Below are 27964 nucleotides of genomic sequence, written 5' to 3'. Positions count from 1 at the left end.
CAAGCCACAGAGACTTTCACGGATTTATTCATCATTAATACCACTATAACCACTTATACATTATCATGGGGACACGGCATAGACAGCCACAGACTACCTGCTGATGTGTTAACGTTCCTGTGGGTGGACACCTGAACAGCCGGAGTAGTGACCAAAGCGGATTGCAGAGAGCTCCAGAGAAGTCGAGGGACAGTCAGCTGTGCGACTATAAGTGCTCAGCCTGCGCTTGTGGCACTTATCAAGTGCTCTCCATCTCGTAAGTAGATAATAACACAAGAGGGGTCGAGTGGGTGATACCATTGATGCGGCACTATTGTTGTGCTATCTCTCTCTTGTATTTCTTCATGTTTTGTGGCCACTGAAATGGCACCAACTGCCACTCCTGTATAAGCTGGAGACCAACAGACAACATCTTGCTGCGGGAATCTCTGAGAGAGACGGAGAGTCAGCTGTACGACTATTAAGTACAGTCCGCGCTTGTGGCACTTATCAAGTGCTTTCTTTCTTGTAAGTAGAATCGAGGGATATTTGGGGAAGTGCATGATATCATTGATGCTGCACTATTGTGGCGCCTTCTATTGTAGGACGTTGAGACAAGAGGGCACCTACTCCAGTCTCAGACGCATCGACCTCAAGAACGAAAGGCAGGACAGGGTTACGATGAGCCAGAGCTGGAGTGGCAGCAAAGGCAGTTTTAAGACTATCAAAGGCCTTAATGGCAGTAGGTGACCAATGGAGTGGATCATTCTCTTTATGGGTCATGTCTGTGATAGGTTTGACCAAGGAAGAAAAGTTTAATAAACTTTCTATAGTAATTGGCGAACCCCAAAAAACGTTGAATAGACCGAAGACCAACTGGGCGAGGCAACTGCAGATAACTTGTCAGGATCCATGGAGAACCCTGCAACGGAGATAACATAACCTAGGAAGGTTACTTGAGTCTGATGGAACTCACATTTCTCGAGTTTACAAAACAGGCCGTTCTCACGTAGTCTCTGAAGTACCCGTGTAACATCAGAACGATGAGCCTCAAGTGTGGGTGAGTGTATGAGGATGTCGTCTAAGTACACCACAACACACTGTTGCAACATATCTCGTAGGACATCATTAATAAATTCCTGGAAAACAGCAGGAGCATTACATAGGCCAAAGGGCATTACAAGATACTCATATTGCCCGCTCCTGGTGTTAAATGCTGTTTTCCATTCGTGGCCCTCCTTAATCCTAACGAGATTGTACGCTCCTCTAAAATGAAGTTTAGTAAAGACTGTAGCTCCCTTGAGGTGGTCAAAGAGTTCCGTAATAAGCAGAATAGGGTAAGCATTCTTAATGGTAAGACGATTAAGACCCCTGTAATCGATACATGGTCTTAACTCGCCACCCTTTTTCTTCACAAAGAAGAAGCCAGCCCCTGCAGGAGAGCAGGATTTGCAGATGATCCCCCGCGACAGAGCATCGGCAACATACTCCTCCATAGCACAATTCTCTGCAACAGACAGAGGGTACACCCGGCCCCGAGGAGGAATGGCTCCGGGTTGCAGGTCTATGGCACAATCGCAAGATTGGTGAGGAGGCAACGTACCGGCACGCACCTTGTCAAATATGTCTAGGAACTCTCGGTACTCCTCTGGCAATTGAGATACCAAAGAAGTGCACAAGACTTTAACTGGTTTCCCAAGACAAGTTGAAATACATTGCGGGGACCATGACAAAATTTCAGACCTGCGCCAGTCGAGACTGGGATTGTACTTTTGGAGCCAGGGATAACCCAGAACAACCGGAAAATGCAGAGAGTTTATCACCTGGAACTGGAGGTTTTCAAAATGGAGAGACAACAGTCATGGACAACGGAGCAGTTTCGTGAGTAACGAGTGCGGGCTGAAGGGGCCTGCCATCAATGGCCTCAATAGCAAGCGGAACGGACCGAGGCAAAACAGCAATGGAGTGCTTTGATACAAAAGCACTGTCAATGAAATAGCCCACAGCACCGGAATCAACAAGAGCCTGGGTGACTATGGAGGAGGTGACTAAAGCGGTTCCGGATAAACCACCCAAGGTCTGCCCCCGACAGGACCTTAGGTGTGAGCGTTTCCCGGCCGTGTAGGACAAGACTTCAAAAGGTGGCCCTGTAACCCACAATAGAGGCAGAGCCCCTCCCTCCTCCTAAAGGCCCTCTCCGCCACGGAGAGACGCGTGAATCCCAGCTGCATCGGCGCAGCAGTACCTGGTGACTCGGGACCAGGAGGCATGGGAGGAGAGGGAGGCATGGGTGGGAACGAACACGTAGGAGACAATGGAACAGGAGGTTTCTGCAAGTGCTCCTTGAAAGAGGGCCTCTCTCTGAGTCTGATGTCAATTAGGATCAAAAAAGACACCAATGCCTCGAGATCCTCTGGTAAATCTCTGGCAGCAACTTCATCTTTGATCGCATCAGAGAGCCCATGAAAGAAGGCGGCAACAAGGGCTTCATTGTTCCAACCTACCTCTGCGGCAAGTGTACGGAACTCAATAGCATACTGAGCAACAGATCTTGTACCTTGCTGAATGGACATGAGTCGTTTAGCAGCAGAGGAGGAGCGAGCCGGAACATCAAATACCCTTCAAAAGGAGGCCACAAATTCAGGGTAATTTGAAATCACAGGTTTATTAGTCTCCCACAAGGGATTAGCCCAGGCAAGTGCTGTGTCAGAGAGTAACGAGATGAGAAATCCCACCTTAGCTCTGTCAGAGGGAAACGCCTGAGGTAACATCTCAAAGCAAATGCCCACCTGGTTCAAAAACCCTCTGCACTGAATAGGATCGCCTCCATATTGCTGAGGTAGAGGTGCAGAACCGGACATGCTCCTGGTAGGCATAGGTGCAGCAGCGGAAACAGGAGCAGCCATAACTTGCGGGACACTTTGGTCCAAATGTGCAGTGCGAGTCAGCAGGGTTTGCAGGGCTCGTGAAAATTGATCCAAGCGGTGAGCCTGTTCATCCATCCTGGAAATGATGGCAGGTAAAGGTGGATTATTAGCACCATCAGGATTCATGGCCCTTGCGTAATGTCAGGGTGCCAGGAATCAGACTGAGACAAGAAGTGCAAAAATAATCACACCTTTATTAATAGCAAAAAATAATAAAAAGTCCACAAGTCAAATAACAAGCCAGGAGTCAAAACCAGAGCTGGTAGTCAGACAAGCTGAGTCAGGAGCCAAAGCGAATAGTCAGACGAGCCGGAATCAGGAACAAGGAAAACAGCAGTCAGGAACAAGCCAGGGATCAGGAACCAGGAAGGACGTCAGGCAGCCAGGTAAAACACAGGAGCTCTCACAAACAGGTCTGAGACAACGCAAGGGCAAAGCATACTGAACAGAGGCCCTTTAAATAATAAGTGATGACATCACAATTCTGAGACCGCATCCTGTCTCACATGGATGATGCACAACAGTCTGGCCATAAAAGGAAGTGCAGGCAATGAGCAGCATCCCCTACAATGCACCAAGACAGGAAGAGAGGTGAGTAAAATGGCTGCCAGCAGCACATGGCAAACACAACAGGGAAAAAACCCTGACACCCACCCAATAAACCCTTAAAAAAACCTAACACTAACCCCCGAAGATCCACTTACAGTTTTGAAGACCGGACATCCATCGTCAACGAAGCCGGGAGAAGTCCTCAACTAAGCAGCAAGAAGTCCTTAACGAAGCCGGGAGAAGTCTTCATCCAAGCCGGAATAAGTGGTCCTCCAGACAGGCAGAAGTCTTCATCCAGACGGCATCTTCTATCTTCATCCATCCGGCGAGGAGCGGCTCCATCTTCAAGAAATCCGGCATGGAGCATCCTCTTCTTATGACAGCTCCCGATGAATAAAGGTTCTTTTAAATGACGTCATCCAAGATGGCGTCCCTTAGATTCCGATTAGCTGATAGAATCAGTCAATCGGAATTAAGGTTGAAAAAATCCTGTTGGCTGATGGAATCAGCCAATAGGATTGAGCTTCAATCCTATTGGCTGATCCAATCAGCCAATAGGATTGAGCTTCAATCCTATTGGCTGATCCAATCAGCCAATAGGATTGAGCTTGCATTCTGTTGGCTGTTCCAATCAGCCAATAGAATGTGAGCTCAATCCTATTGGCTGATTGGATCAGCCAATAGGATTTTTTCAACCTTAATTTTATCAGCCAATCGGAATCTAAGGGACGCCATCTTGGATGACGTCACTTAAAGGAACCTTCATTCATCGGGAGTCATCATAAGAAGAGGATGCTCCGTGCTGGATGTCTTGAAGATGGAGCTGTAAACTGTAAGTGGATCTTCGGGGGTTAGTGTTAGGTTTTTTTAAGGGTTTATTGGGTGTTTTTTTTTTTTTAGGTTAGGGCTTTAAGCTGCAAAAGTGCTAAATGCCCTTTTAAGTGCAATGCCCATCCAAATGCCCTTTTCAGGGCAATGGGGAGCTTAGTTTTTTTTTTAGTTAGGGTTTTAATTGGGGGGTTGGTTGTGTGGGTGGTGGGTTTTACAGTTGGGGGTTGTTTGTATTTATTTTACTGGTAAAAGTGCTGATTTCTTTAAGGGCTATTGGTAGTTTAGTTTAGGCTAGGGTTTTTTTATTTTGGGGGCTTTTTTTATTTTGATAGAGCTATTAGATTAGGTATAATTAGTTTAAATATCTTGTAATTTATTTTTTATTTTGTGTAATTTAGTGTTTGTTTTTTGTAATTTATGTAATTGTATTTAATTTAGTTAATTGTATTTAATTTAGGTAATTTATTTAATTGTAGTGTAAGGTTAGGTGTTAGTGTAAGACAGGTTAGGTTTTATTTTACAGGTATATTTGTATTTATTTTAGCTAGGTAGTTATAAAATACATAATAATTATTTAGTAACTATTCTACCTAGTTAAAATAAATACAAACTTGCCTGTAAAATAAAAATAAACCCTAAGCTAGCTACAATGTAACTATTAGTTGTATTGTAGCTAGCTTAGAGTTTATTTTACAGGTAAGTATTTAGTTTTAAATAGGAATTATTTAGTTATTAATAGTAGGTTTGATTTAGATTTAATTTAATTATATTAAGATAGGGGGTGTTAGGCTTAGGGGTTAATAACTTTTGTATAGTGGCGGCGAGGTTGGGGGTGGCAGATTAGGGGTTAATAAATGTAGGTAGGTGACGGCGATGTTAGGGATGGCAGATTAGGGGTTAATACTATTTAACTAGTGTTTGTGATGCGGGAGTATGGCGGTTTAGGGGTTAATATGTTTATTATAGTGGCGGCGATGTCCGGAGGGGCAGATTAGGGGTTAATAATTTTATTTTAGTGTTTGCGATGCGGGAGGGCCTCAGTTTAGGGGTTAATATGTAGTTTATGGGTGTTAGTGTACTTTTTAGCACTTATGAGTTTTATGTTACAGCTTTGTAGCGTAAAACTCATAACTACTGACTTTAGAATGCGTTACGAATCTTGCGGGATAGGCTGTATTGCTCACTTTTTGGACTCCCAGGAAAAGCTTGTAATATCGGCGCTGTGAAAATCCCATTGAAAAAAGACTTTACGCAATTTGCATAAGTTGATTTGCGTTATGGCCAAAAAAATGTGGGGTACCCCTAAACCTGCAAGACTCGTAATAGCAGCGGTAGTGAAAAAGCAGTGTTATAACCTGATAAGCGTGCTTTTTCACCATAACACAAAACTTGTAATCTATCCGTTAGTTTCTTATTATTTTTTTTATATAGTAGCTACAATATTTTTTGTTGCTAATAGAATGTGTATTATTTTATCATTCTCTCTGTCTAGAGAGTATTCTTTTGTTTTGTTGTTACATTTTTTCCTACAGTCTTAATGATGCATAGTGGTTGCACCTGGTGGTAGACTTTTCTTAAACTGTATGTATACAAATTCCCCCCGTTATGTATTTAAATTGTATTAAACCTTCATAGTGTATAAAGACTTAAATCAGTTTAGAATTCTGTCCACTCAAAGCTTGAGAGCCTGAGAAATTATTCTATGTGCACTAATAAATTATCTATACAAGATAAAAAAAAGAAAGTTCATTTGACACATTACATTTACTTGGTCTAATTTTATTAATTAGTAACCATGGAGAATTCTTAATAAGAGGTAGAGATAAGAAGGATGACAATACAAGATGGTTTCTCAGGGGCGGGACTTATTGGCACACAGGAGTGGCAGAAGAGGCAGAGCCCTGGCTGGTACACGTAGCTCTGGTAGCTTCAGTTGTTCTTTCAGCTAAAGAACTCCTCCTCCTCCTTTAGTTCTTCCTCTCGCCGTCTCTGTACTTCTAGGTCTTTATTTATCCAAAACTCTAAAAGTTTCCATTTTACTTCTTGTGTGCTCTCTGTCTGTACTGCTTTCTCTTTGGTTTCAATCAGAACTATTGAAATAAATAAAAATAAATACATTAGGAAATGTTACTCTTATAACATTATGTATCTTATGGAGGGCTATAAATAGCAATTGAATATATTTCCCCATATTTATGCATATATCATATCACCCATTCATGCTATATAAATGATCATTTATAGCTGTATGTCCCTTTTATCCCAACATGGGGTATTGATATGTTTGATATTAACCAGTATTAAAGCACATTTATTCTGGCTTGTATTTTATTCTGGGATACAGATAACAATATAACATCTATATCTGTGAGTTCTACCAGACCAGTACAATTCACTTGTGAAAGCTTAAAGGGACAGTCAATACCAGAATTTTTGTTGTTTAAAAAGATAGATAATCCCTTTGTTACCCATTCCCCAGTTTTGCAAAACCAACACTGTTATATTAATATACTTTTTACTTCTGTGACTAACTTGTATCTAAGCATCTTCTGACCGCCCCTAATCACATGACTTTTAGTTATTATCTATTGACTTGCATTTTAGCCAATTAGTGCAGTGTCTGCCACTAGCCACGGGCGTGATCACAATGCTATCTATATGGCCTACATGAGCTTGCTCTCCCCTGCTGTGAAAAGTAAATAAAATAGAGGAGGCCTTCAAGGGCTTAGAAATTATCATATGTGCCTCCCTAGGTTTGCTTTCAACTAGAATACCAAGAGAACAAAGCAAAATTGTTGATAAAAGTAAATTGGAAAGTTGTTTAAAATGACATGCCCTATTTGAAAAATGAAAGTTTTTTTGGACTTGACTGTCCCTTTAACTGTGATTGTTGCTATATAAATATACAATGTGTTACCTACTTTTGTATTAACACTAATGAGAATAAATTGCCTACCTAGGGTTAGGTTTATGTCATTTATTCTCCATTGTGTCTATAGTGAGACTTTTTATTTACTATTAATTAATAGCGGGGATCCCAAGTGATTCATTAAGTATTGTGAGGATTATTCCTGTCGTAACTAAAATTAAGCACTTCTCATCTGCCCTCTCTCTTTCTTTTACCCTCTTACTGATTTTTCTTACCAATTTCCTTATTTATTTTACCCCCTTTACACAGTTTCCTATTTCCTACTATTCTTTTTATTTCCTGCTCTTTCCCAGGTGCTTTATTTTGCTTTCAATTATATTTGTTTCTGTGGTCTTTTCTCACCTTCCCCTGATCTTTCATCCTTCTTCTTCTGCACCTTCCCCTCCTTCTCTCCCTTCATTTCCTCGTCGTCTTCCTCCTTCTGTTCCACCTCCCTTTTCTCCTTCTTTGTTTTCTTTTTTAACCTCTTCTCCTTTTTCAGAGAAGCTACAAAATAAAAATAAAATAAATGACATATTCTTGTATAATACACCATGCACATTATATACAGTCTCACAATATATTGGTAGAACTTATTATCATTTTATAGAAGTCCTGTTTCACACTAACTTCAGTGTTCTTACAATTACCAGTGCATATAATCACTGTGACACCACAATATAGATCCCTTAGATCTGCTACAGTAACTTTATATGTAAATAGATTTTCTCTCTAACTCTAGCATTGCTCAGTGCATCTAATCACTGTGACACCACAATATAGATCCCTTAGATCCGCTACAGTAACTTTATATGTAAATAGATTTTCTCTCTAACTCTAGCATTGCTCAGTGCATCTAATCACTGTGACACCACAATATAGATCCCTTAGATCTGCTACAGTAACTTTATATGTAAATAGGTGCATCTAATCACTGTGACACCACAATATAGATCCCTTAGATCTGCTACAGTAACTTTATATGTAAATAGGTGCATCTAATCACTGTGACACCACAATATAGATCCCTTATATCCGCTACAGTAACTTTATATGTAAATAGGTGCATCTAATCACTGTGACACCACAATATAGATCCCTTAGATCCGCTACAGTAACTTTATATGTAAATAGATTTTCTCTCTAACTCTAGCATTGCTCAGTGCATCTAATCACTGCAACAACACAATATAGATCCCTTAGATCCGCTACAGTAACTTTATATGTAAATAGATTTTCTCTCTAACTCTAGCATTGCTCAGTGCATCTAATCACTGTGACACCACAATATAGATCCCTTAGATCTGCTACAGTAACTTTATATGTAAATAGATTTTCTCTCTAACTCTAGCATTGCTCAGTGCATCTAATCACTGTGACACCACAATATAGATCCCTTAGATCCGCTACAGTAACTTTATATGTAAATAGATTTTCTCTCTAACTCTAGCATTGCTCAGTGCATCTAATCACTGTGACACCACAATATAGATCCCTTAGATCTGCTACAGTAACTTTATATGTAAATAGGTGCATCTAATCACTGTGACACCACAATATAGATCCCTTATATCCGCTACAGTAACTTTATATGTAAATAGGTGCATCTAATCACTGTGACACCACAATATAGATCCCTTAGATCTGCTACAGTAACTTTATATGTAAATAGATTTTCTCTCTAACTGTAGCATTGCTCAGTGCATCTAATCACTGTGACACCACACTATAGATCCCTTAGATCCGCTACAGTAACTTTATATGTAAATAGATTTTCTCTCTAACTGTAGCATTGCTCAGTGCATCTAATCACTGTGACACCACAATATAGATCCCTTAGATCCGCTACAGTAACTTTATATGTAAATAGATTTTCTCTCTAACTCTAGCATTGCTTAGTGCATCTAATCACTGTGACAACACACTATAGATCCCTTAGATCCGCTACAGTAACTTTATATGTAAATAGATTTTCTCTCTAACTGTAGCATTGCTCAGTGCATCTAATCACTGTGACACCACAATATAGATCCCTTAGATCCGGCTACAGTAACTTTATATGTAAATAGATTTTCTCTCTAACTGTAGCATTGCTCAGTGCATCTAATCACTGTGACACCACAATATAGATCCCTTAGATCCGCTACAGTAACTTTATATGTAAATAGATTTTCTCTCTAACTCTAGCATTGCTCGGTGCATCTAATCACTGTGACACCACAATATAGATCCCTTAGATCCGCTACAGTAACTTTATATGTAAATAGATTTTCTCTCTAACTGTAGCATTGCTCAGTGCATCTAATCACTGTGACACCACAATATAGATCCCTTAGATCTGCTACAGTAACTTTATATGTAAATAGGTGCATCTAATCACTGTGACACCACAATATAGATCCCTTAGATCCGCTACAGTAACTTTATATGTAAATAGGTGCATCTAATCACTGTGACACCACAATATAGATCCCTTAGATCCGCTACAGTAACTTTATATGTAAATAGATTTTCTCTCTAACTCTAGCATTGCTTAGTGCATCTAATCACTGTGACACCACAATATAGATCCCTTAGATCCGCTACAGTAACTTTATATGTAAATAGATTTTCTCTCTAACTCTAGCATTGCTCTGTGCATCTAATCACTGTGACACCACAATATAGATCCCTTAGATCCGCTACAGTAACTTTATATGTAAATAGATTTTCTCTCTAACTCTAGCATTGCTTAGTGCATCTAATCACTGTGACACCACAATATAGATCCCTTAGATCCGCTACAGTAACTTTATATGTAAATAGATTTTCTCTCTAACTCTAGCATTGCTCGGTGCATCTAATCACTGTGACACCACAATATAGATCCCTTAGATCCGCTACAGTAACTTTATATGTAAATAGATTTTCTCTCTAACTCTAGCATTGCTCAGTGCATCTAATCACTGCAACAACACAATATAGATCCCTTAGATCCGCTACAGTAACTTTATATGTAAATAGATTTTCTCTCTAACTCTAGCATTGCTCAGTGCATCTAATCACTGTGACACCACAATATAGATCCCTTAGATCTGCTACAGTAACTTTATATGTAAATAGATTTTCTCTCTAACTCTAGCATTGCTCAGTGCATCTAATCACTGTGACACCACAATATAGATCCCTTAGATCCGCTACAGTAACTTTATATGTAAATAGATTTTCTCTCTAACTCTAGCATTGCTCAGTGCATCTAATCACTGTGACACCACAATATAGATCCCTTAGATCTGCTACAGTAACTTTATATGTAAATAGGTGCATCTAATCACTGTGACACCACAATATAGATCCCTTATATCCGCTACAGTAACTTTATATGTAAATAGGTGCATCTAATCACTGTGACACCACAATATAGATCCCTTAGATCTGCTACAGTAACTTTATATGTAAATAGATTTTCTCTCTAACTGTAGCATTGCTCAGTGCATCTAATCACTGTGACACCACACTATAGATCCCTTAGATCCGCTACAGTAACTTTATATGTAAATAGATTTTCTCTCTAACTGTAGCATTGCTCAGTGCATCTAATCACTGTGACACCACAATATAGATCCCTTAGATCCGCTACAGTAACTTTATATGTAAATAGATTTTCTCTCTAACTCTAGCATTGCTTAGTGCATCTAATCACTGTGACAACACACTATAGATCCCTTAGATCCGCTACAGTAACTTTATATGTAAATAGATTTTCTCTCTAACTGTAGCATTGCTCAGTGCATCTAATCACTGTGACACCACAATATAGATCCCTTAGATCCGGCTACAGTAACTTTATATGTAAATAGATTTTCTCTCTAACTCTAGCATTGCTCAGTGCATCTAATCACTGTGACACCACAATATAGATCCCTTAGATCCGCTACAGTAACTTTATATGTAAATAGATTTTCTCTCTAACTCTAGCATTGCTCGGTGCATCTAATCACTGTGACACCACAATATAGATCCCTTAGATCCGGCTACAGTAACTTTATATGTAAATAGATTTTCTCTCTAACTGTAGCATTGCTCAGTGCATCTAATCACTGTGACACCACAATATAGATCCCTTAGATCCGCTACAGTAACTTTATATGTAAATAGATTTTCTCTCTAACTCTAGCATTGCTCGGTGCATCTAATCACTGTGACACCACAATATAGATCCCTTAGATCCGCTACAGTAACTTTATATGTAAATAGATTTTCTCTCTAACTGTAGCATTGCTCAGTGCATCTAATCACTGTGACACCACAATATAGATCCCTTAGATCTGCTACAGTAACTTTATATGTAAATAGGTGAATCTAATCACTGTGACACCACAATATAGATCCCTTAGATCCGCTACAGTAACTTTATATGTAAATAGGTGCATCTAATCACTGTGACACCACAATATAGATCCCTTAGATCCGCTACAGTAACTTTATATGTAAATAGATTTTCTCTCTAACTCTAGCATTGCTTAGTGCATCTAATCACTGTGACACCACAATATAGATCCCTTAGATCCGCTACAGTAACTTTATATGTAAATAGATTTTCTCTCTAACTCTAGCATTGCTCGGTGCATCTAATCACTGTGACACCACAATATAGATCCCTTAGATCCGCTACAGTAACTTTATATGTAAATAGATTTTCTCTCTAACTCTAGCATTGCTTAGTGCATCTAATCACTGTGACACCGCAATATAGATCCCTTAGATCCGCTACAGTAACTTTATATGTAAATAGATTTTCTCTCTAACTCTAGCATTGCTCGGTGCATCTAATCACTGTGACACCACAATATAGATCTCTTAGATCCGCTACAGTAACTTTATATGTAAATAGGTGCATCTAATCACTGTGACACCACAATATAGATCCCTTAGATCCGCTACAGTAACTTTATATGTAAATAGATTTTCTCTCTAACTGTAGCATTGCTCAGTGCATCTAATCACTGTGACACCACACTATAGATCCCTTAGATCCGCTACAGTAACTTTATATGTAAATAGATTTTCTCTCTAACTGTAGCATTGCTCAGTGCATCTAATCACTGTGACACCACAATATAGATCCCTTAGATCCGCTACAGTAACTTTATATGTAAATAGATTTTCTCTCTAACTCTAGCATTGCTCAGTGCATCTAATCACTGTGACACCACAATATAGATCCCTTAGATCCGCTACAGTAACTTTATATGTAAATAGATTTTCTTTCTAACTCTAGCATTGCTCAGTGCATCTAATCACTGCGACACCACAATATAGATCCCTTAGATCCGCTACAGTAACTTTTATATGTAAATAGATTTTCTCTCTAACTCTAGCATTGCTCAGTGCATCTAATCACTGTGACATCACAAAATAGATCCCTTAGATCCGCTACAGTAACTTTTATATGTAAATAGATTTTCTCTCTAGGATTACTCGTTGCATCTAATCACTGTGACACCACAATATAGATCCCTTAGATCCGCTACAGTAACTTTATATGTAAATAGATTTTCTCTCTAACTCTAGCATTGCTCAGTGCATCTAATCACTGTGACACCACAATATAGATCCCTTAGATCCGCTACAGTAACTTTATATGTAAATACATTTTCTCTCTAACTCTAGGATTACTCGGTGCATCTAATCACTGTGACACCACAATATATATCCCTTAGATCCGGCTACAGTAACTTTATATGTAAATAGATTTTCTCTCTAACGCTGGCATTGCTCAGTGCATCTAATCACTGCGACACCACAATATAGATCCCTTAGATCCGCTACAGTAACTTTATATGTAAATAGATTTTCTCTCTAACTCAAGCATTGCTCAGTGCATCTAATCACTGCGACACCACAATATAGATCCCTTAGATCCGCTACAGTAACTTTATATGTAAATATATTTTCTCTCTAACTCTAGCATTGCTCAGTGCATCTAATCACTGTGACACCACAATATAGATCCCTTAGATCCGCTACAGTAACTTTATATGTAAATAGATTTTCTCTCTAACTCTAGCATTGCTCAGTGCATCTAATCACTGCGACACCACAATATAGATCCCTTAGATCCGCTACAGTAACTTTATATGTAAATAGATTTTCTCTCTAACTCTAGCATTGCTCAGTGCATCTAATCACTGCGACACCACAATATAGATCCCTTAGATCCGCTACAGTAACTTTATATGTAAATAGATTTTCTCTCTAACTCTAGCATTGCTCAGTGCATCTAATCACTGTGACATCACAATATAGATCCCTTAGATCCGCTACAGTAACTTTTATATGTAAATAGATTTTCTCTCTAACTCTAGCATTGCTCAGTGCATCTAATCACTGTGACATCACAAAATAGATCCCTTAGATCCGCTACAGTAACTTTTATATGTAAATAGATTTTCTCTCTAGGATTACTCGGTGCATCTAATCACTGTGACACCACAATATAGATCCCTTAGATCCGGCTACAGTAACTTTATATGTAAAAAGATTTTCTCTCTAACTCTAGCATTGCTCAGTGCATCTAATCACTGCGACACCACAATATAGATCCCTTAGATCCGCTACAGTAACTTTATATGTAAATAGATTTTCTCTCTAACTCTAGCATTGCTCAGTGCATCTAATCACTGCGACACCACAATATAGATCCGCTACAGTAACTTTATATGTAAATTGATTTTCTCTCTAACTCTAGCATTGCTCAGTGCATCTAATCACTGTGACATCACAATATAGATCCCTTAGATCCGCTACAGTAACTTTTATATGTAAATAGATTTTCTCTCTAACTCTAGCATTGCTCAGTGCATCTAATCACTGTGACACCACAATATAGATCCCTTAGATCCGCTACAGTAACTTTTATATGTAAATAGATTTTCTCTCTAACTCTAGCATTGCTCAGTGCATCTAATCACTGTGACAACACAATATAGATCCCTTAGATCCGCTACAGTAACTTTTATATGTAAATAGATTTTCTCTCTAACTCTAGCATTGCTCAGTGCATCTAATCACTGTGACACCACAATATAGATCCCTTAGATCCGCTACAGTAACTTTATATGTAAATAGATTTTCTCTCTAACTCTAGCATTGCTCAGTGCATCTAATCACTGTGACACCACAATATAGATCCCTTAGAGCCGCTACAGTAACTTTATATGTAAATAGATTTTCTCTCTAACTCTAGCATTGCTCAGTGCATCTAATCACTGTGACACCACAATATAGATCATTTAGATCCGCTACAGTAACTTTATATGTAAATAGATTTTCTCTCTAACTCTAGGATTGCTCAGTGCATCTAATCACTGTGACACCACAATATAGATCATTTAGATCCGCTACAGTAACTTTATATGTAAATAGATTTTCTCTCTAACTCTAGCATTGCTCAGTGCATCTAATCACGGCGACACCACAATATAGATCCCTTAGAGCCGCTACAGTAACTTTTATATGTAAATAGATTTTCTCTCTAACTCTAGCATTGCTCGGTGCATCTAATCACTGTGACACCACAATATAGATCCCTTAGATCCGCTACAGTAACTTTTATATGTAAATAGATTTTCTCTCTAACTCTAGCATTGCTCGGTGCATCTAATCACTGTGACATCACAATATAGATCCCTTAGATCCGCTACAGTAACTTTTATATGTAAATAGATTTTCTCTCTAACTCTAGCATTGCTCGGTGCATCTAATCACTGTGACACCACAATATAGATCCCTTAGATCCGCTACAGTAATTTTATATGTAAATAGATTTTCTCTCTAACTCTAGCATTGCTCGGTGCATCTAATCACTGTGACACCACAATATAGATCCTTTAGATCCGCTACAGTAACTTTATATGTTAATAGATTTTCTCTCTAACTCTATCATTGCTCAGTGCATCTAATCACTGTGACACCACAATATAGATCCCTTAGATCCGCTACAGTAATTTTATATGTAAATAGATTTTCTCTCTAACTCTAGCATTGCTCGGTGCATCTAATCACTGTGACACCACAATATAGATCCCTTAGATCCGCTACAGTAATTTTATATGTAAATAGATTTTCTCTCTAACTCTAGCATTGCTCAGTGCATCTAATCACTGTGACACCACAATATAGATCCCTTAGATCCGCTACAGTAACTTTATATGTAAATAGATTTTCTCTCTAACTCTAGCATTGCTCAGTGCATCTAATCACTGTGACACCACAATATAGATCCCTTAGATCCGCTACAGTAACTTTATATGTAAATAGATTCTCTCTCTAACTCTAGCATTGCTCAGTGCATCTAATCACTGTGACATCACAATATAGATCCTTTAGATCCGCTACAGTAACTTTATATGTAAATAGATTTTCTCTCTTACTCTAGCATTGCTCGGTGCATCTAATCACTATGACACCACAATATAGATCCCTTAGATCCGCTACAGTAATTTTATATGTAAATAGATTTTCTCTCTAACTCTAGCATTGCTCGGTGCATCTAATCACTGTGACACCACAATATAGATCCCTTAGATCCGCTACAGTAATTTTATATGTAAATAGATTTTCTCTCTAACTCTAGCATTGCTCAGTGCATCTAATCACTGTGACATCACAATATAGATCCCTTAGATCCGCTACAGTAACTTTATATGTAAATAGATTTTCTCTCTAACTCTAGCATTGCTCATTGCATCAAATCACTGTGACACCACAATATAGATCCCTTAGATCCGCTACAGTAACTTTTATATGTAAATAGATTTTCTCTCTAGGATTACTCGGTGCATCTAATCACTGTGACACCACAATATAGATCCCTCAGATCCGCTACAGTAACTTTATATGTAAATAGATTTTCTCTCTAACTCTAGCATTGCTCAGTGCATCTAATCACTGTGACACCACAATATAGATCCCTAAGATCCGCAACAGTAACTTTATATGTAAATAGATTTTCTCTCTAACTCATGCATTGCTTGGTGCATCTAATCACTGTGACACCACAATATAGATCCCTTAGATCCGCTACAGTAACTTTATATGTAAATAGATTTTCTCTCTAACTCTAGCATTGCTCAGTGCATCTAATCACTGTGACACAATATAGATCCCTTAGATCCGCTACAGTAACTTTATATGTAAATAGATTTTCTCTCTAACTCTAGCATTGCTCAGTGCATCTAATCACTGTGACATCACAATATAGATCCCTTAGATCCGCTACAGTAACTTTATATGTAAATAGATTTTCTCTCTAACTCTAGCATTGCTCAGTGCATCTAATCACTGTGACACCACAATATAGATCCCTTAGATCCGCTACAGTAACTTTATATGTAAATAGATTTTCTCTCTAACTCTAGGATTGCTCAGTGCATCTAATCACTGTGACACCACAATATAGATCCTTTAGATCCGCTACAGTAACTTTATATGTAAATAGATTTTCTCTCTAACTCTAGCATTGCTCAGTGCATCTAATCACTGTGACACCACAATATAGATCCCTTAGATCCGCTACAGTAACTTTATATGTAAATAGATTTTCTCTCTAACTCTAGCATTGCTCAGTGCATCTAATCACTGTGACACAATATAGATCCCTTAGATCCGCTACAGTAACTTTATATGTAAATAGATTTTCTCTCTAACTCTAGCATTGCTCAGTGCATCTAATCACTGTGACATCACAATATAGATCCCTTAGATCCGCTACAGTAACTTTATATGTAAATAGATTTTCTCTCTAACTCTAGCATTGCTCAGTGCATCTAATCACTGTGACACCACAATATAGATCCCTTAGATCCGCTACAGTAACTTTATATGTAAATAGATTTTCTCTCTAACTCTAGCATTGCTCAGTGCATCTAATCACTGTGACACCTCAATATAGATCCCTTAGATCCGCTACAGTAACTTTTATATGTAAATAGATTTTCTCTCTAACTCTAGCATTGCTCGGTGCATCTAATCACTGTGACACCACAATATAGATCCCTTAGATCCGCTACAGTAACTTTTATATGTAAATAGATTTTCTCTCTAACTCTAGCATTGCTCAGTGCATCTAATCACTGTGACACCACAATATAGATCCCTTAGATCCGCTACAGTAACTTTATATGTAAATAGATTTTCTCTCTAACTCTAGCATTGCTCAGTGCATCTAATCACTGTGACACCACAATATAGATCCCTTAGATCCGCTACAGTAACTTTATATGTAAATAGATTTTCTCTCTAACTCTAGCATTGCTCGGTGCATCTAATCACTGTGACACCACAATATAGATCCCTTAGATCCGCTACAGTAACTTTATATGTAAATAGATTTTCTCTCTAACTCTAGCATTGCTCAGTGCATCTAATCGCTGTGACACCACAATATAGATCCCTTAGATCCGCTACAGTAACTTTATATGTAAATAGATTTTCTCTCTAACTCTAGCATTGCTCAGTGCATCTAATCACTGTGACATCACAATATAGATCCCTTAGATCCGCTACAGTAACTTTATATGTAAATAGATTTTCTCTCTAACTCTAGCATTGCTCAGTGCATCTAATCACTGTGACATCACAATATAGATCCCTTAGATCCGCTACAGTAACTTTATATGTAAATAGATTTTCTCTCTAACTCTAGGATTGCTCAGTGCATCTAATCACTGTGACACCACAATATAGATCCCTTAGATCCGCTACAGTAACTTTATATGTAAATAGATTTTCTCTCTAACTCTAGCATTGCTCAGTGCATCTAATCACTGTGACACCACAATATAGATCCCTTAGATCCGCTACAGTAACTTTATATGTAAATAGATTTTCTCTCTAACTCTAGCATTGCTCAGTGCATCTAATCACTGTGACACCACAATATAGATCCCTTAGATCCGCTACAGTAATTTTATATGTAAATAGATTTTCTCTCTAACTCTAGCATTGCTCGGTGCATCTAATCACTGTGACACCACAATATAGATCCCTTAGATCCGCTACAGTAACTTTATATGTAAATAGATTTTCTCTCTAACTCTAGCATTGCTCAGTGCATCTAATCACTGTGACATCACAATATAGATCCCTTAGATCCGCTACAGTAACTTTATATGTAAATAGATTTTCTCTCTAACTCTAGCATTGCTCAGTGCATCTAATCACTGTGACACCACAATATAGATCCCTTAGATCCGCTACAGTAACTTTATATGTAAATAGATTTTCTCTCTAACTCTAGCATTGCTCAGTGCATCTAATCACTGTGACACCACAATATAGATCCCTTAGATCCGCTACAGTAACTTTATATGTAAATAGATTTTCTCTCTAACTCTAGCATTGCTCAGTGCATCTAATCACTGTGACACCACAATATAGATCCCTTAGATCCGCTACAGTAACTTTATATGTAAATAGATTTTCTCTCTAACTCTAGCATTGCTCAGTGCATCTAATCACTGTGACACCACAATATAGATCCCTTAGATCCGCTACAGTAACTTTATATGTAAATAGATTTTCTCTCTAACTCTAGCATTGCTCAGTGCATCTAATCACTGTGACACCAATATAGATCCCTTAGATCCGCTACAGTAACTTTATATGTAAATAGATTTTCTCTCTAACTCTAGCATTGCTCAGTGCATCTAATCACTGTGACATCACAATATAGATCCCTTAGATCCGCTACAGTAACTTTATATGTAAATAGATTTTCTCTCTAACTCTAGCATTGCTCAGTGCATCTAATCACTGTGACACCACAATATAGATCCCTTAGATCCGCTACAGTAACTTTATATGTAAATAGATTTTCTCTCTAACTCTAGCATTGCTCAGTGCATCTAATCACTGTGACACCTCAATATAGATCCCTTAGATCCGCTACAGTAACTTTTATATGTAAATAGATTTTCTCTCTAACTCTAGCATTGCTCGGTGCATCTAATCACTGTGACACCACAATATAGATCCCTTAGATCCGCTACAGTAACTTTATATGTAAATAGATTTTCTCTCTAACTCTAGCATTGCTCAGTGCATCTAATCACTGTGACACCACAATATAGATCCCTTAGATCCGCTACAGTAACTTTATATGTAAATAGATTTTCTCTCTAACTCTAGCATTGCTTAGTGCATCTAATCACTGTGACACCACAATATAGATCCCTTAGATCCGCTACAGTAACTTTATATGTAAATAGATTTTCTCTCTAACTCTAGCATTGCTCGGTGCATCTAATCACTGTGACACCACAATATAGATCCCTTAGATCCGCTACAGTAACTTTATATGTAAATAGATTTTCTCTCTAACTCTAGCATTGCTCAGTGCATCTAATCGCTGTGACACCACAATATAGATCCCTTAGATCCGCTACAGTAACTTTATATGTAAATAGATTTTCTCTCTAACTCTAGCATTGCTCAGTGCATCTAATCACTGTGACATCACAATATAGATCCCTTAGATCCGCTACAGTAACTTTATATGTAAATAGATTTTCTCTCTAACTCTAGCATTGCTCAGTGCATCTAATCACTGTGACATCACAATATAGATCCCTTAGATCCGCTACAGTAACTTTATATGTAAATAGATTTTCTCTCTAACTCTAGGATTGCTCAGTGCATCTAATCACTGTGACACCACAATATAGATCCCTTAGATCCGCTACAGTAACTTTATATGTAAATAGATTTTCTCTCTAACTCTAGCATTGCTCAGTGCATCTAATCACTGTGACACCACAATATAGATCCCTTAGATCCGCTACAGTAACTTTATATGTAAATAGATTTTCTCTCTAACTCTAGCATTGCTCAGTGCATCTAATCACTGTGACACCACAATATAGATCCCTTAGATCCGCTACAGTAACTTTATATGTAAATAGATTTTCTCTCTAACTCTAGCATTGCTCAGTGCATCTAATCACTGTGACATCACAATATAGATCCCTTAGATCCGCTACAGTAACTTTATATGTAAATAGATTTTCTCTCTAACTCTAGGATTGCTCAGTGCATCTAATCACTGTGATACCACAATATAGATCCTTTAGATCCGCTACAGTAACTTTATATGTAAATAGATTTTCTCTCTAACTCTAGCATTGCTCAGTGCATCTAATCACTGTGACACAATATAGATCCCTTAGATCCGCTACAGTAACTTTATATGTAAATAGATTTTCTCTCTAACTCTAGCATTGCTCAGTACATCTAATCACTGTGACATCACAATATAGATCCCTTAGATCCGCTACAGTAACTTTATATGTAAATAGATTTTCTCTCTAACTCTAGCATTGCTCAGTGCATCTAATCACTGTGACATCACAATATAGATCCCTTAGATCCGCTACAGTATTTTTATATGTAAATAGATTTTCTCTCTAACTCTAGCATTGCTCAGTGCATCTAATCACTGTGACACCACAATATAGATACCTTAGATCCGCTACAGTAACTTTATATGTAAATAGATTTTCTCTCTAACTCTAGCATTGCTCAGTGCATCTAATCACTGTGACACCACAATATAGATCCCTTAGATCCGCTACAGTAACTTTATTGTAAATAGATTTTCTCTCTAACTCTAGCATTGCTCAGTGCATCTAATCACTGTGACACCTCAATATAGATCCCTTAGATCCGCTACAGTAACTTTATATGTAAATAGATTTTCTCTCTAACTCTAGCATTGCTCAGTGCATCTAATCACTGTGACACCACAATATAGATCCCTTAGATCCGCTACAGTAACTTTATATGTAAATAGATTTTCTCTCTAACTCTAGCATTGCTCAGTGCATCTAATCACTGTGACACTACAATATAGATCCCTTAGATCCGCTACAGTAACTTTATATGTAAATAGATTTTCTCTCTAACTCTAGCATTGCTCAGTGCATTTCCTGTTTGTCCCTCTTCCTATTGCTCTCACTCTCTCTCATTGCACTACAATATTCCTATGTATACCTCCTTCTATTGTCCCATAAAGCTTCTAATTCCTCCTTATATTCTATAAAACTTCTTACAGCTTCATTCATTTGTAACTGTTTATAATACCCGATTCAACACTAACATTTCTCTTATTGCCTCCTAGTGCCCCATATTGCATCCCTGTAATTAGCCTATGATGTTAGCCCCTAGTCTTGTGCCATACAGTCTCCCCCTATAACCTTCCATATTTCATCCTTACTAATGAGTTACATTTCCCTCATATAAACAGCATGTACGTTCTGTTACCTTTCCTGATGACGGGGCTGATGTTTGGTTGCTCCTCATCAGGAAGTTTGGATTTTCTAAAAACAGGATAAACAATATTAAAATGATATTTTTGTCATAACATACTTGGTCATTAACCAGTTGAGTTTATATAAAAGGGAAATAATTGTAAAAGATAACAACAGAGAGCTCCACACTAGGGGGGGTAGTTATCAAGCCGTCAACCTCAAATACGCTGGAATTCCGCAGCGTATTTGTGGCGAGGCTGATTCGCCTTAGTTATCAAAGGCTCGAGACCGGCAAAAGTAGAATTTTGTGACGTAAGCATCGATCCGCCGGACTCAGTCCGACACAGATCGATTCTTACGTCACTCCAGATGTTCCGCACACAAGTGCGGCACATTCTCACTACTTTTTCTAGTTATCAAAAAACTAGCAGGTACGCTCGGCACTTTTACGGCCCAGCGTACCTGGTTTTCAATCCGCCACCCCTGGAGGCGGCGGATCCCATAGGAATCAATGGGAGTCTGACCATAGCGAAAGTACAAGTTCGCTGCTGACAGACATCCCATTGATTTCTATGGGAGCTGTCTACACCTAACACCCTAACATGCACCCCGAGTCTAAACACCACTAATCTGACCCCCCCTACACCGCCGCAACTAAATAAAGTTATTACCCCCCTAAACCGCCGCTCCCGGAGCCCACCGCAAGCTACTCTATACATATTAACCCCTAAACCGCCGCTCCCGGAGCCCACCGCAACTATAATAAATGTATTAACCCCTAAACCGCCGCTCCCTGAACCCGCCGCAACCTATATTAAATGTATTAACCCCTATCCTGCCCCCCCTACACCGTCGCCACCTATAATAAATTTATTAACCCCTAATCTGCCCCCCCTACACCGTCGCCGCCTATAATAAATTTATTAACCCCTATCCTGCCCCCCACTACGCCGCCGCCACTGTAATAAAATTATTAACCCCTAAACCTAAGTCTAACCCTAACGCCCCCCCTAACTTAAATATTAATTAAATAAATCTAAATAAATTAACTCTTATTAACTAAATGAATCCTATTTAAAACTAAATACTTACCTTTAAAATAAACCCTAATATAGCTACAATATAAATAATAATTATATTCTAGCTATCTTAGGATTTATTTTTATTTTACAGGTACCTTTCAATTTATTTTAACTAGGTACAATAGCTATTAAATAGTTATTAACTATTTAATAGCTTACCTAGCTAAAAGAAATACAAAATTACCTGTAAAATAAATCCTAACTTAAGTTACAATTAAACCTAATACTACACTATCATTAAATTAATTAAATAAACTACCTACAAATAACTACAATTAAATACAATTACATAAACTAACTAAAGTACAAAAAATAAAAAAAGCTAAGTTACAAAAAATAAAAAAATAAGTTACAAACATGTTAAAAATATTACAACAATTTTAAGCTACTTACACCTAATCTAAGCCCCATAATAAAATAACAAACCCCCCCAAAATAAAAAAATGCCCTACCCTATTCTAAATTAAATAAATTTCAAAGCTCTTTTACCTTACCAGCCCTTAAAAGGGCCGTTTGTGGGGGCATGCCCCAAAGAAAACAGCTCTTTTGCCTGTAAAAGAAAAATACAACCCCCCCCCAACATTAAAACCCACCACCCACATACCCCTAATCTAACCCAAACCCCCCTTACAAAAACCTAACACTAATCCCCTGAAGATCATCCTACCTTGAGTCGTCTTCACTCAGCCGAGCCACCGATGGAACTGAAGAGGACATCCGGAGCGGAAGAAGTTAATCCTCCAAGCGGCGCTGAAGAAATCTTCCATCCGATGAAGTCATCATCGAGGCGGCGCTGAAGAAAAGTCTTCGATCCGGCCGATGTCATCTTCAAAGAGGCGCTGAAGAGGTCTTCTATCCGGGCGAAGTCATCTTCCAAGCCGGGTCTTGAATCTTCCTTCCGCCGACGCGGAACCACCTTCTTCACCGACGGACTACGACGAATGACGGCTCCTTTAAGGGACGTCATCCAAGATGGCGTCCCCTCAATTCCGATTGGCTGATAGGATTCTATCAGCCAATCGGAATTAAGGTAGGAAAAATCTGATTGGCTGATGGAATCAGCCAATCAGATTGAGCTCGCATTCTATTGGCTGTTCCGATCAGCCAATAGAATGCGAGCTCAATCTGATTGGCTGATTGGATCAGCCAATCGGATTGAACTTGAATCTGATTGGCTGATTCCATCAGCCAATCAGATTTTCCTACCTTAATTCCGATTGGCTGATAGAATCCTATCAGCCAATCGGAATTGAGGGGACGCCATCTTGGATGACGTCCCTTAAAGGAGCCGTCATTCGTCGTAGTCCGTCGGTGAAGAAGGTGGTTCCGCGTCGGCGGAAGGAAGATTCAAGACCCGGCTTGGAAGATGACTTCGCCCGGATAGAAGACCTCTTCAGCGCCTCTTTGAAGATGACATCGGCCGGATCGAAGACTTTTCTTCAGCGCCGCCTGGATGATGACTTCATCGGATGGAAGATTTCTTCAGCGCCGCTTGGAGGATTAACTTCTTCCACTCCGGATGTCCTCTTCAGTTCCATCGGTGGCTCGGCTGAGTGAAGACGACTCAAGGTAGGATGATCTTCAGGGGATTAGTGTTAGGTTTTTGTAAGGGGGGTTTGGGTTAGATTAGGGGTATGTGGGTGGTGGGTTTTAATGTTGGGGGGGGGTTGTATTTTTCTTTTACAGGCAAAAGAGCTGTTTTCTTTGGGGCATGCCCCCACAAACGGCCCTTTTAAGGGCTGGTAAGGTAAAAGAGCTTTGAAATTTATTTAATTTAGAATAGGGTAGGGCATTTTTTTATTTTGGGGGGGTTTGTTATTTTATTAGGGGGCTTAGATTAGGTGTAAGTAGCTTAAAATTGTTGTAATATTTTTAACATGTTTGTAACTTATTTTTTTATTTTTTGTAACTTAGCTTTTTTTATTTTTTGTACTTTAGTTAGTTTATGTAATTGTATTTAATTGTAGTTATTTGTAGGTAGTTTATTTAATTAATTTAATGATAGTGTAGTATTAGGTTTAATTGTAACTTAAGTTAGGATTTATTTTACAGGTAAATTTGTATTTCTTTTAGCTAGGTAGTTATTAAATAGTTAATAACTATTTAATAACTATTCTAACTAGCTAAAATAAATACAAAGTTACCTGTAAAATAAATATAAATCCTAAGATAGCTATAATATAATTATTAATTATATTGTAGCTATCTTAGGGTTTATTTTACAGGTAAGTATTTATTTTTAAATAGGAATAATTTATTAAAGTATAGTGTAGTGTTAGGTGTAATTGTAACTTAGGTTAGGATTTATTTCACAGGTAAATTTCTCTTTATTTTAGCTAGGTAAGCTATTAAATAGTTAATAACTATTTAATAGCTATTGTACCTAGTTAAAATAAATTGAAAGGTACCTGTAAAATAAAAATAAATCCTAAGATAGCTAGAATATAATTATTATTTATATTGTAGCTATATTAGGGTTTATTTTAAAGGTAAGTATTTAGTTTTAAATAGGATTCATTTAGTTAATAAGAGTTAATTTATTTATATTTATTTAATTAATATTTAAGTTAGGGGGGCGTTAGGGTTAGGGTTAGACTTAGGTTTAGGGGTTAATAATTTTATTACAGTGGCGGCGGCGTAGTGGGGGGCAGGATAGGGGTTAATAAATTTATTATAGGTGGCGACGGTGTAGGGGGGCAGGATAGGGGTTAATAGGTTTAATATAGGTTGCGGCGGGTTCATGGAGCGGCGGTTTAGGGGTTAAACTATTTATTTAGTTGCGGAGAGGTGCGAGATCAGCAGGATAGGGGTTAATAATTTTATAATAGAGGGCGACGGTGTAGGGGGGGCAGGATAGGGGTTACTAGGTATACTGTAGGTGGCAGCGGTGTCCGGGAGCGGCGGTTTAGGGGTTAATACATTTATAAGAGTTGCGGCAGGGTCTAGGAGCGGCGGTTTAGGGGTTAATGCATTTATAAGAGTTGCGGCGGGGTCTATGAGCGGCGGTTTAGGGGTTAGTAACTTTATTTAGTTGCGGGAGGCTCCGGGGGCGCCGGTATAGGGGGTAGAACAGTGTAGTTTAGTGTGAGTGCTTAGTGACAGGCTAGCAATAAAGCTGGGAAAAAGCCGAAGGGCAGCGAGATCGGATGAGTGATAACTGTCACAGTCCGCTGCTCATCGCCCCGCGGCTTTTTGACAGCTTTATTTGATAACTTAGGCGTATTTTTTCAGGTCAGCGGCGGCGAAGGTAGGCGAGCTTAGGCGGGCGTATTGGGCCGGCGAAGCCAGAAAAGTAGACGGCTTGATAACTACCCCCCTAGGACTGTACCACAAAACACAGAACAGTTGGGAGCTGTGCATTTAAGGTGTATGTAAATCATGTGACATGCAGCACTTTATTACTGATGTTACTGATGATTTAATAGAGGGGCACTGGTATAGCACAACCTCATGACCAGCAGATGGCAGCACCTCAGCTTCATACCAATGTAAGGCAACAGTGAGGTGGGCATGATTACAGCTCGGCTGAACCTGCCTTGTCATGATCTGTGATCAGTATTACACAGGGAAAAGCTTGTTCTACCCAGAATCTGTAGCGCAGATGAGTTATTTTATACCCACCAAAATGGTCTAGGAAAGGCCTGTTATGTAAATTAGCTTCTATATGAATCACAGAATTACATTTATTATCACAATTTATTACCTTTTTACATCAATTGTGATTATAAAAGCAGCAATTCTATAAACATAAGAAAAAAAGAATGTGAAACAACTACCAGGGAAGGAAGCTAAAACTACTTCGTGTGTGTTATATTTGTGCCCAGCCGCCTCTCTGATGGTGCTGACGTGTTTTGCAAAAAAAAAAGAAAAGTGGAATAAATAAAAATGTAAAAGTGGAAAATATATTTGTATATATATAAGATTAGTTTGTGTGTATATAGACACACAACATACATAAGTGTAGCTGCACCCAGCAGTGTAATGTCCCTTTATATGTCATTTCTGTTGTCTTGTGACTTTAGTGGGCTGCACAGATGTACTATATATACTGATATAAATATATAAACAGTACGGCTAAATTGTATAGATGACTTAATTATGGGAGGCAGCTCTCTGTAACTTACCGGATTCTCTTCCTAAGCGCCCATCCTCCAATTATAATAATTATGAGGGCAACAACTCCCACAGCAGCAAATCCGTATACTGTAGAGAAACAGCAGGTAAAACAGTGTTATTTATACAATAGACTTTACCAGTATTGAGATCATTATTAAGTACAATTAAATAAACGTGGCACATTATATCTTCTACCTTTAGCAGGCTATGTGTTTAACAAGTGTTGTGTTAATAAATGACACCTATGTATCAAGCTTTTTGTGAGGTGATGATGAATCTGTAAATGACTGCAGTGACAGACAGGAGTAATAGTTAAAGGGTCACTGTAGTATTATCTAGCAGATAGTATATTAATATAACTGTAGTATAATTTAAAGGGCACATACTGTAACTAGATGTGTATGAGAGTTATTCTACAATTTTATTTTAATAAAGGTTTTTTTATTCACTTACCTGAATTATTCAGTCCAGCCAGAAATCCTGTAAAAAAATGACAATATAAGTTAGAAGTATATAAAATAAATGCTTGTTATTCAGATTTTTTTATAATTATTACCAAACTCTCTAAACCTAACACAATTAATAAATAATGCATTTAAACTATACAGCCAGTAAACAGAAATCATTAGGCGGACCAGTATCTTACCATTTGCTATTGCAGTCTTGTATGCCTCACTATTCATCGGTCCCTGGGTCATCCCTATGTACAAAGACAAAATAAAAGAACTATTTTTGCTGTAGTTCTAACCATAAGACATCACACAATAAATGTCCTACATAATTATATCAGTAAATAGTGCACATGTGCAAGGGTCTTTGTAAAATGCCTTATCAGTTGGTACACAAGTAGATAATGCTGTTAGATTTAATTCTACAGGATGTAGCCAAGTTATGTGACATCCCTGATTTATTTTTATATGTCTGTGACACCTCAAGAACAATATAAATACAACATAATAATTAAACAACTTTTATGATCTGCAGTCTGTTTACCCAGTAGTGTAAGATAAAGGTGACGTTAAAGGGACCGTAAACCTAAAAAATAATGTTATATAATTCTGCACATTAGGGGAAAAAAGGGTTTATAACGATAACACTAATATAATGTTATATAATTCTGCACATTAGGGAAAAAAAGGGTTTATAACGATAACACTAGTATAATGTTATACACTAATATAATGTTATATAATTCTGCACATTAGGGAAAAAAAGGGTTTATAACGATAACACTAATATAATGTTATACACTAATATAATGTTATATAATGCTGCACTATCTGC

The 27964-nt window shown here is 38.1% G+C and overlaps 1 protein-coding gene across 1 annotated transcript; it reads right to left on the bottom strand.

Annotated features, from left to right (window-relative positions):
- Positions 1 to 6044: 6044 nt before the first annotated feature.
- Positions 6045 to 27376, bottom strand: LOC128647628 (uncharacterized). Its single transcript, XM_053700383.1, has 6 exons — positions 27327 to 27376; positions 27134 to 27160; positions 26689 to 26767; positions 21496 to 21551; positions 7558 to 7701; positions 6045 to 6376 (listed from the first exon to the last, which is right to left on the bottom strand). The coding sequence occupies exons 1-6, from the start codon at positions 27361 to 27363 to the stop codon at positions 6228 to 6230; spliced, it is 492 nt and encodes a 163-aa protein (XP_053556358.1). The 5' UTR covers positions 27364 to 27376; the 3' UTR covers positions 6045 to 6227.
- Between the last annotated feature and the right edge of the window lie 588 nt (positions 27377 to 27964).

This window comes from Bombina bombina, chromosome 2, assembly GCF_027579735.1.
Source record: "Bombina bombina isolate aBomBom1 chromosome 2, aBomBom1.pri, whole genome shotgun sequence".
NCBI classification, from domain to species: Eukaryota; Metazoa; Chordata; class Amphibia; order Anura; family Bombinatoridae; genus Bombina; species Bombina bombina.
This window is presented reverse-complemented; position numbering and strand designations above follow the sequence as displayed.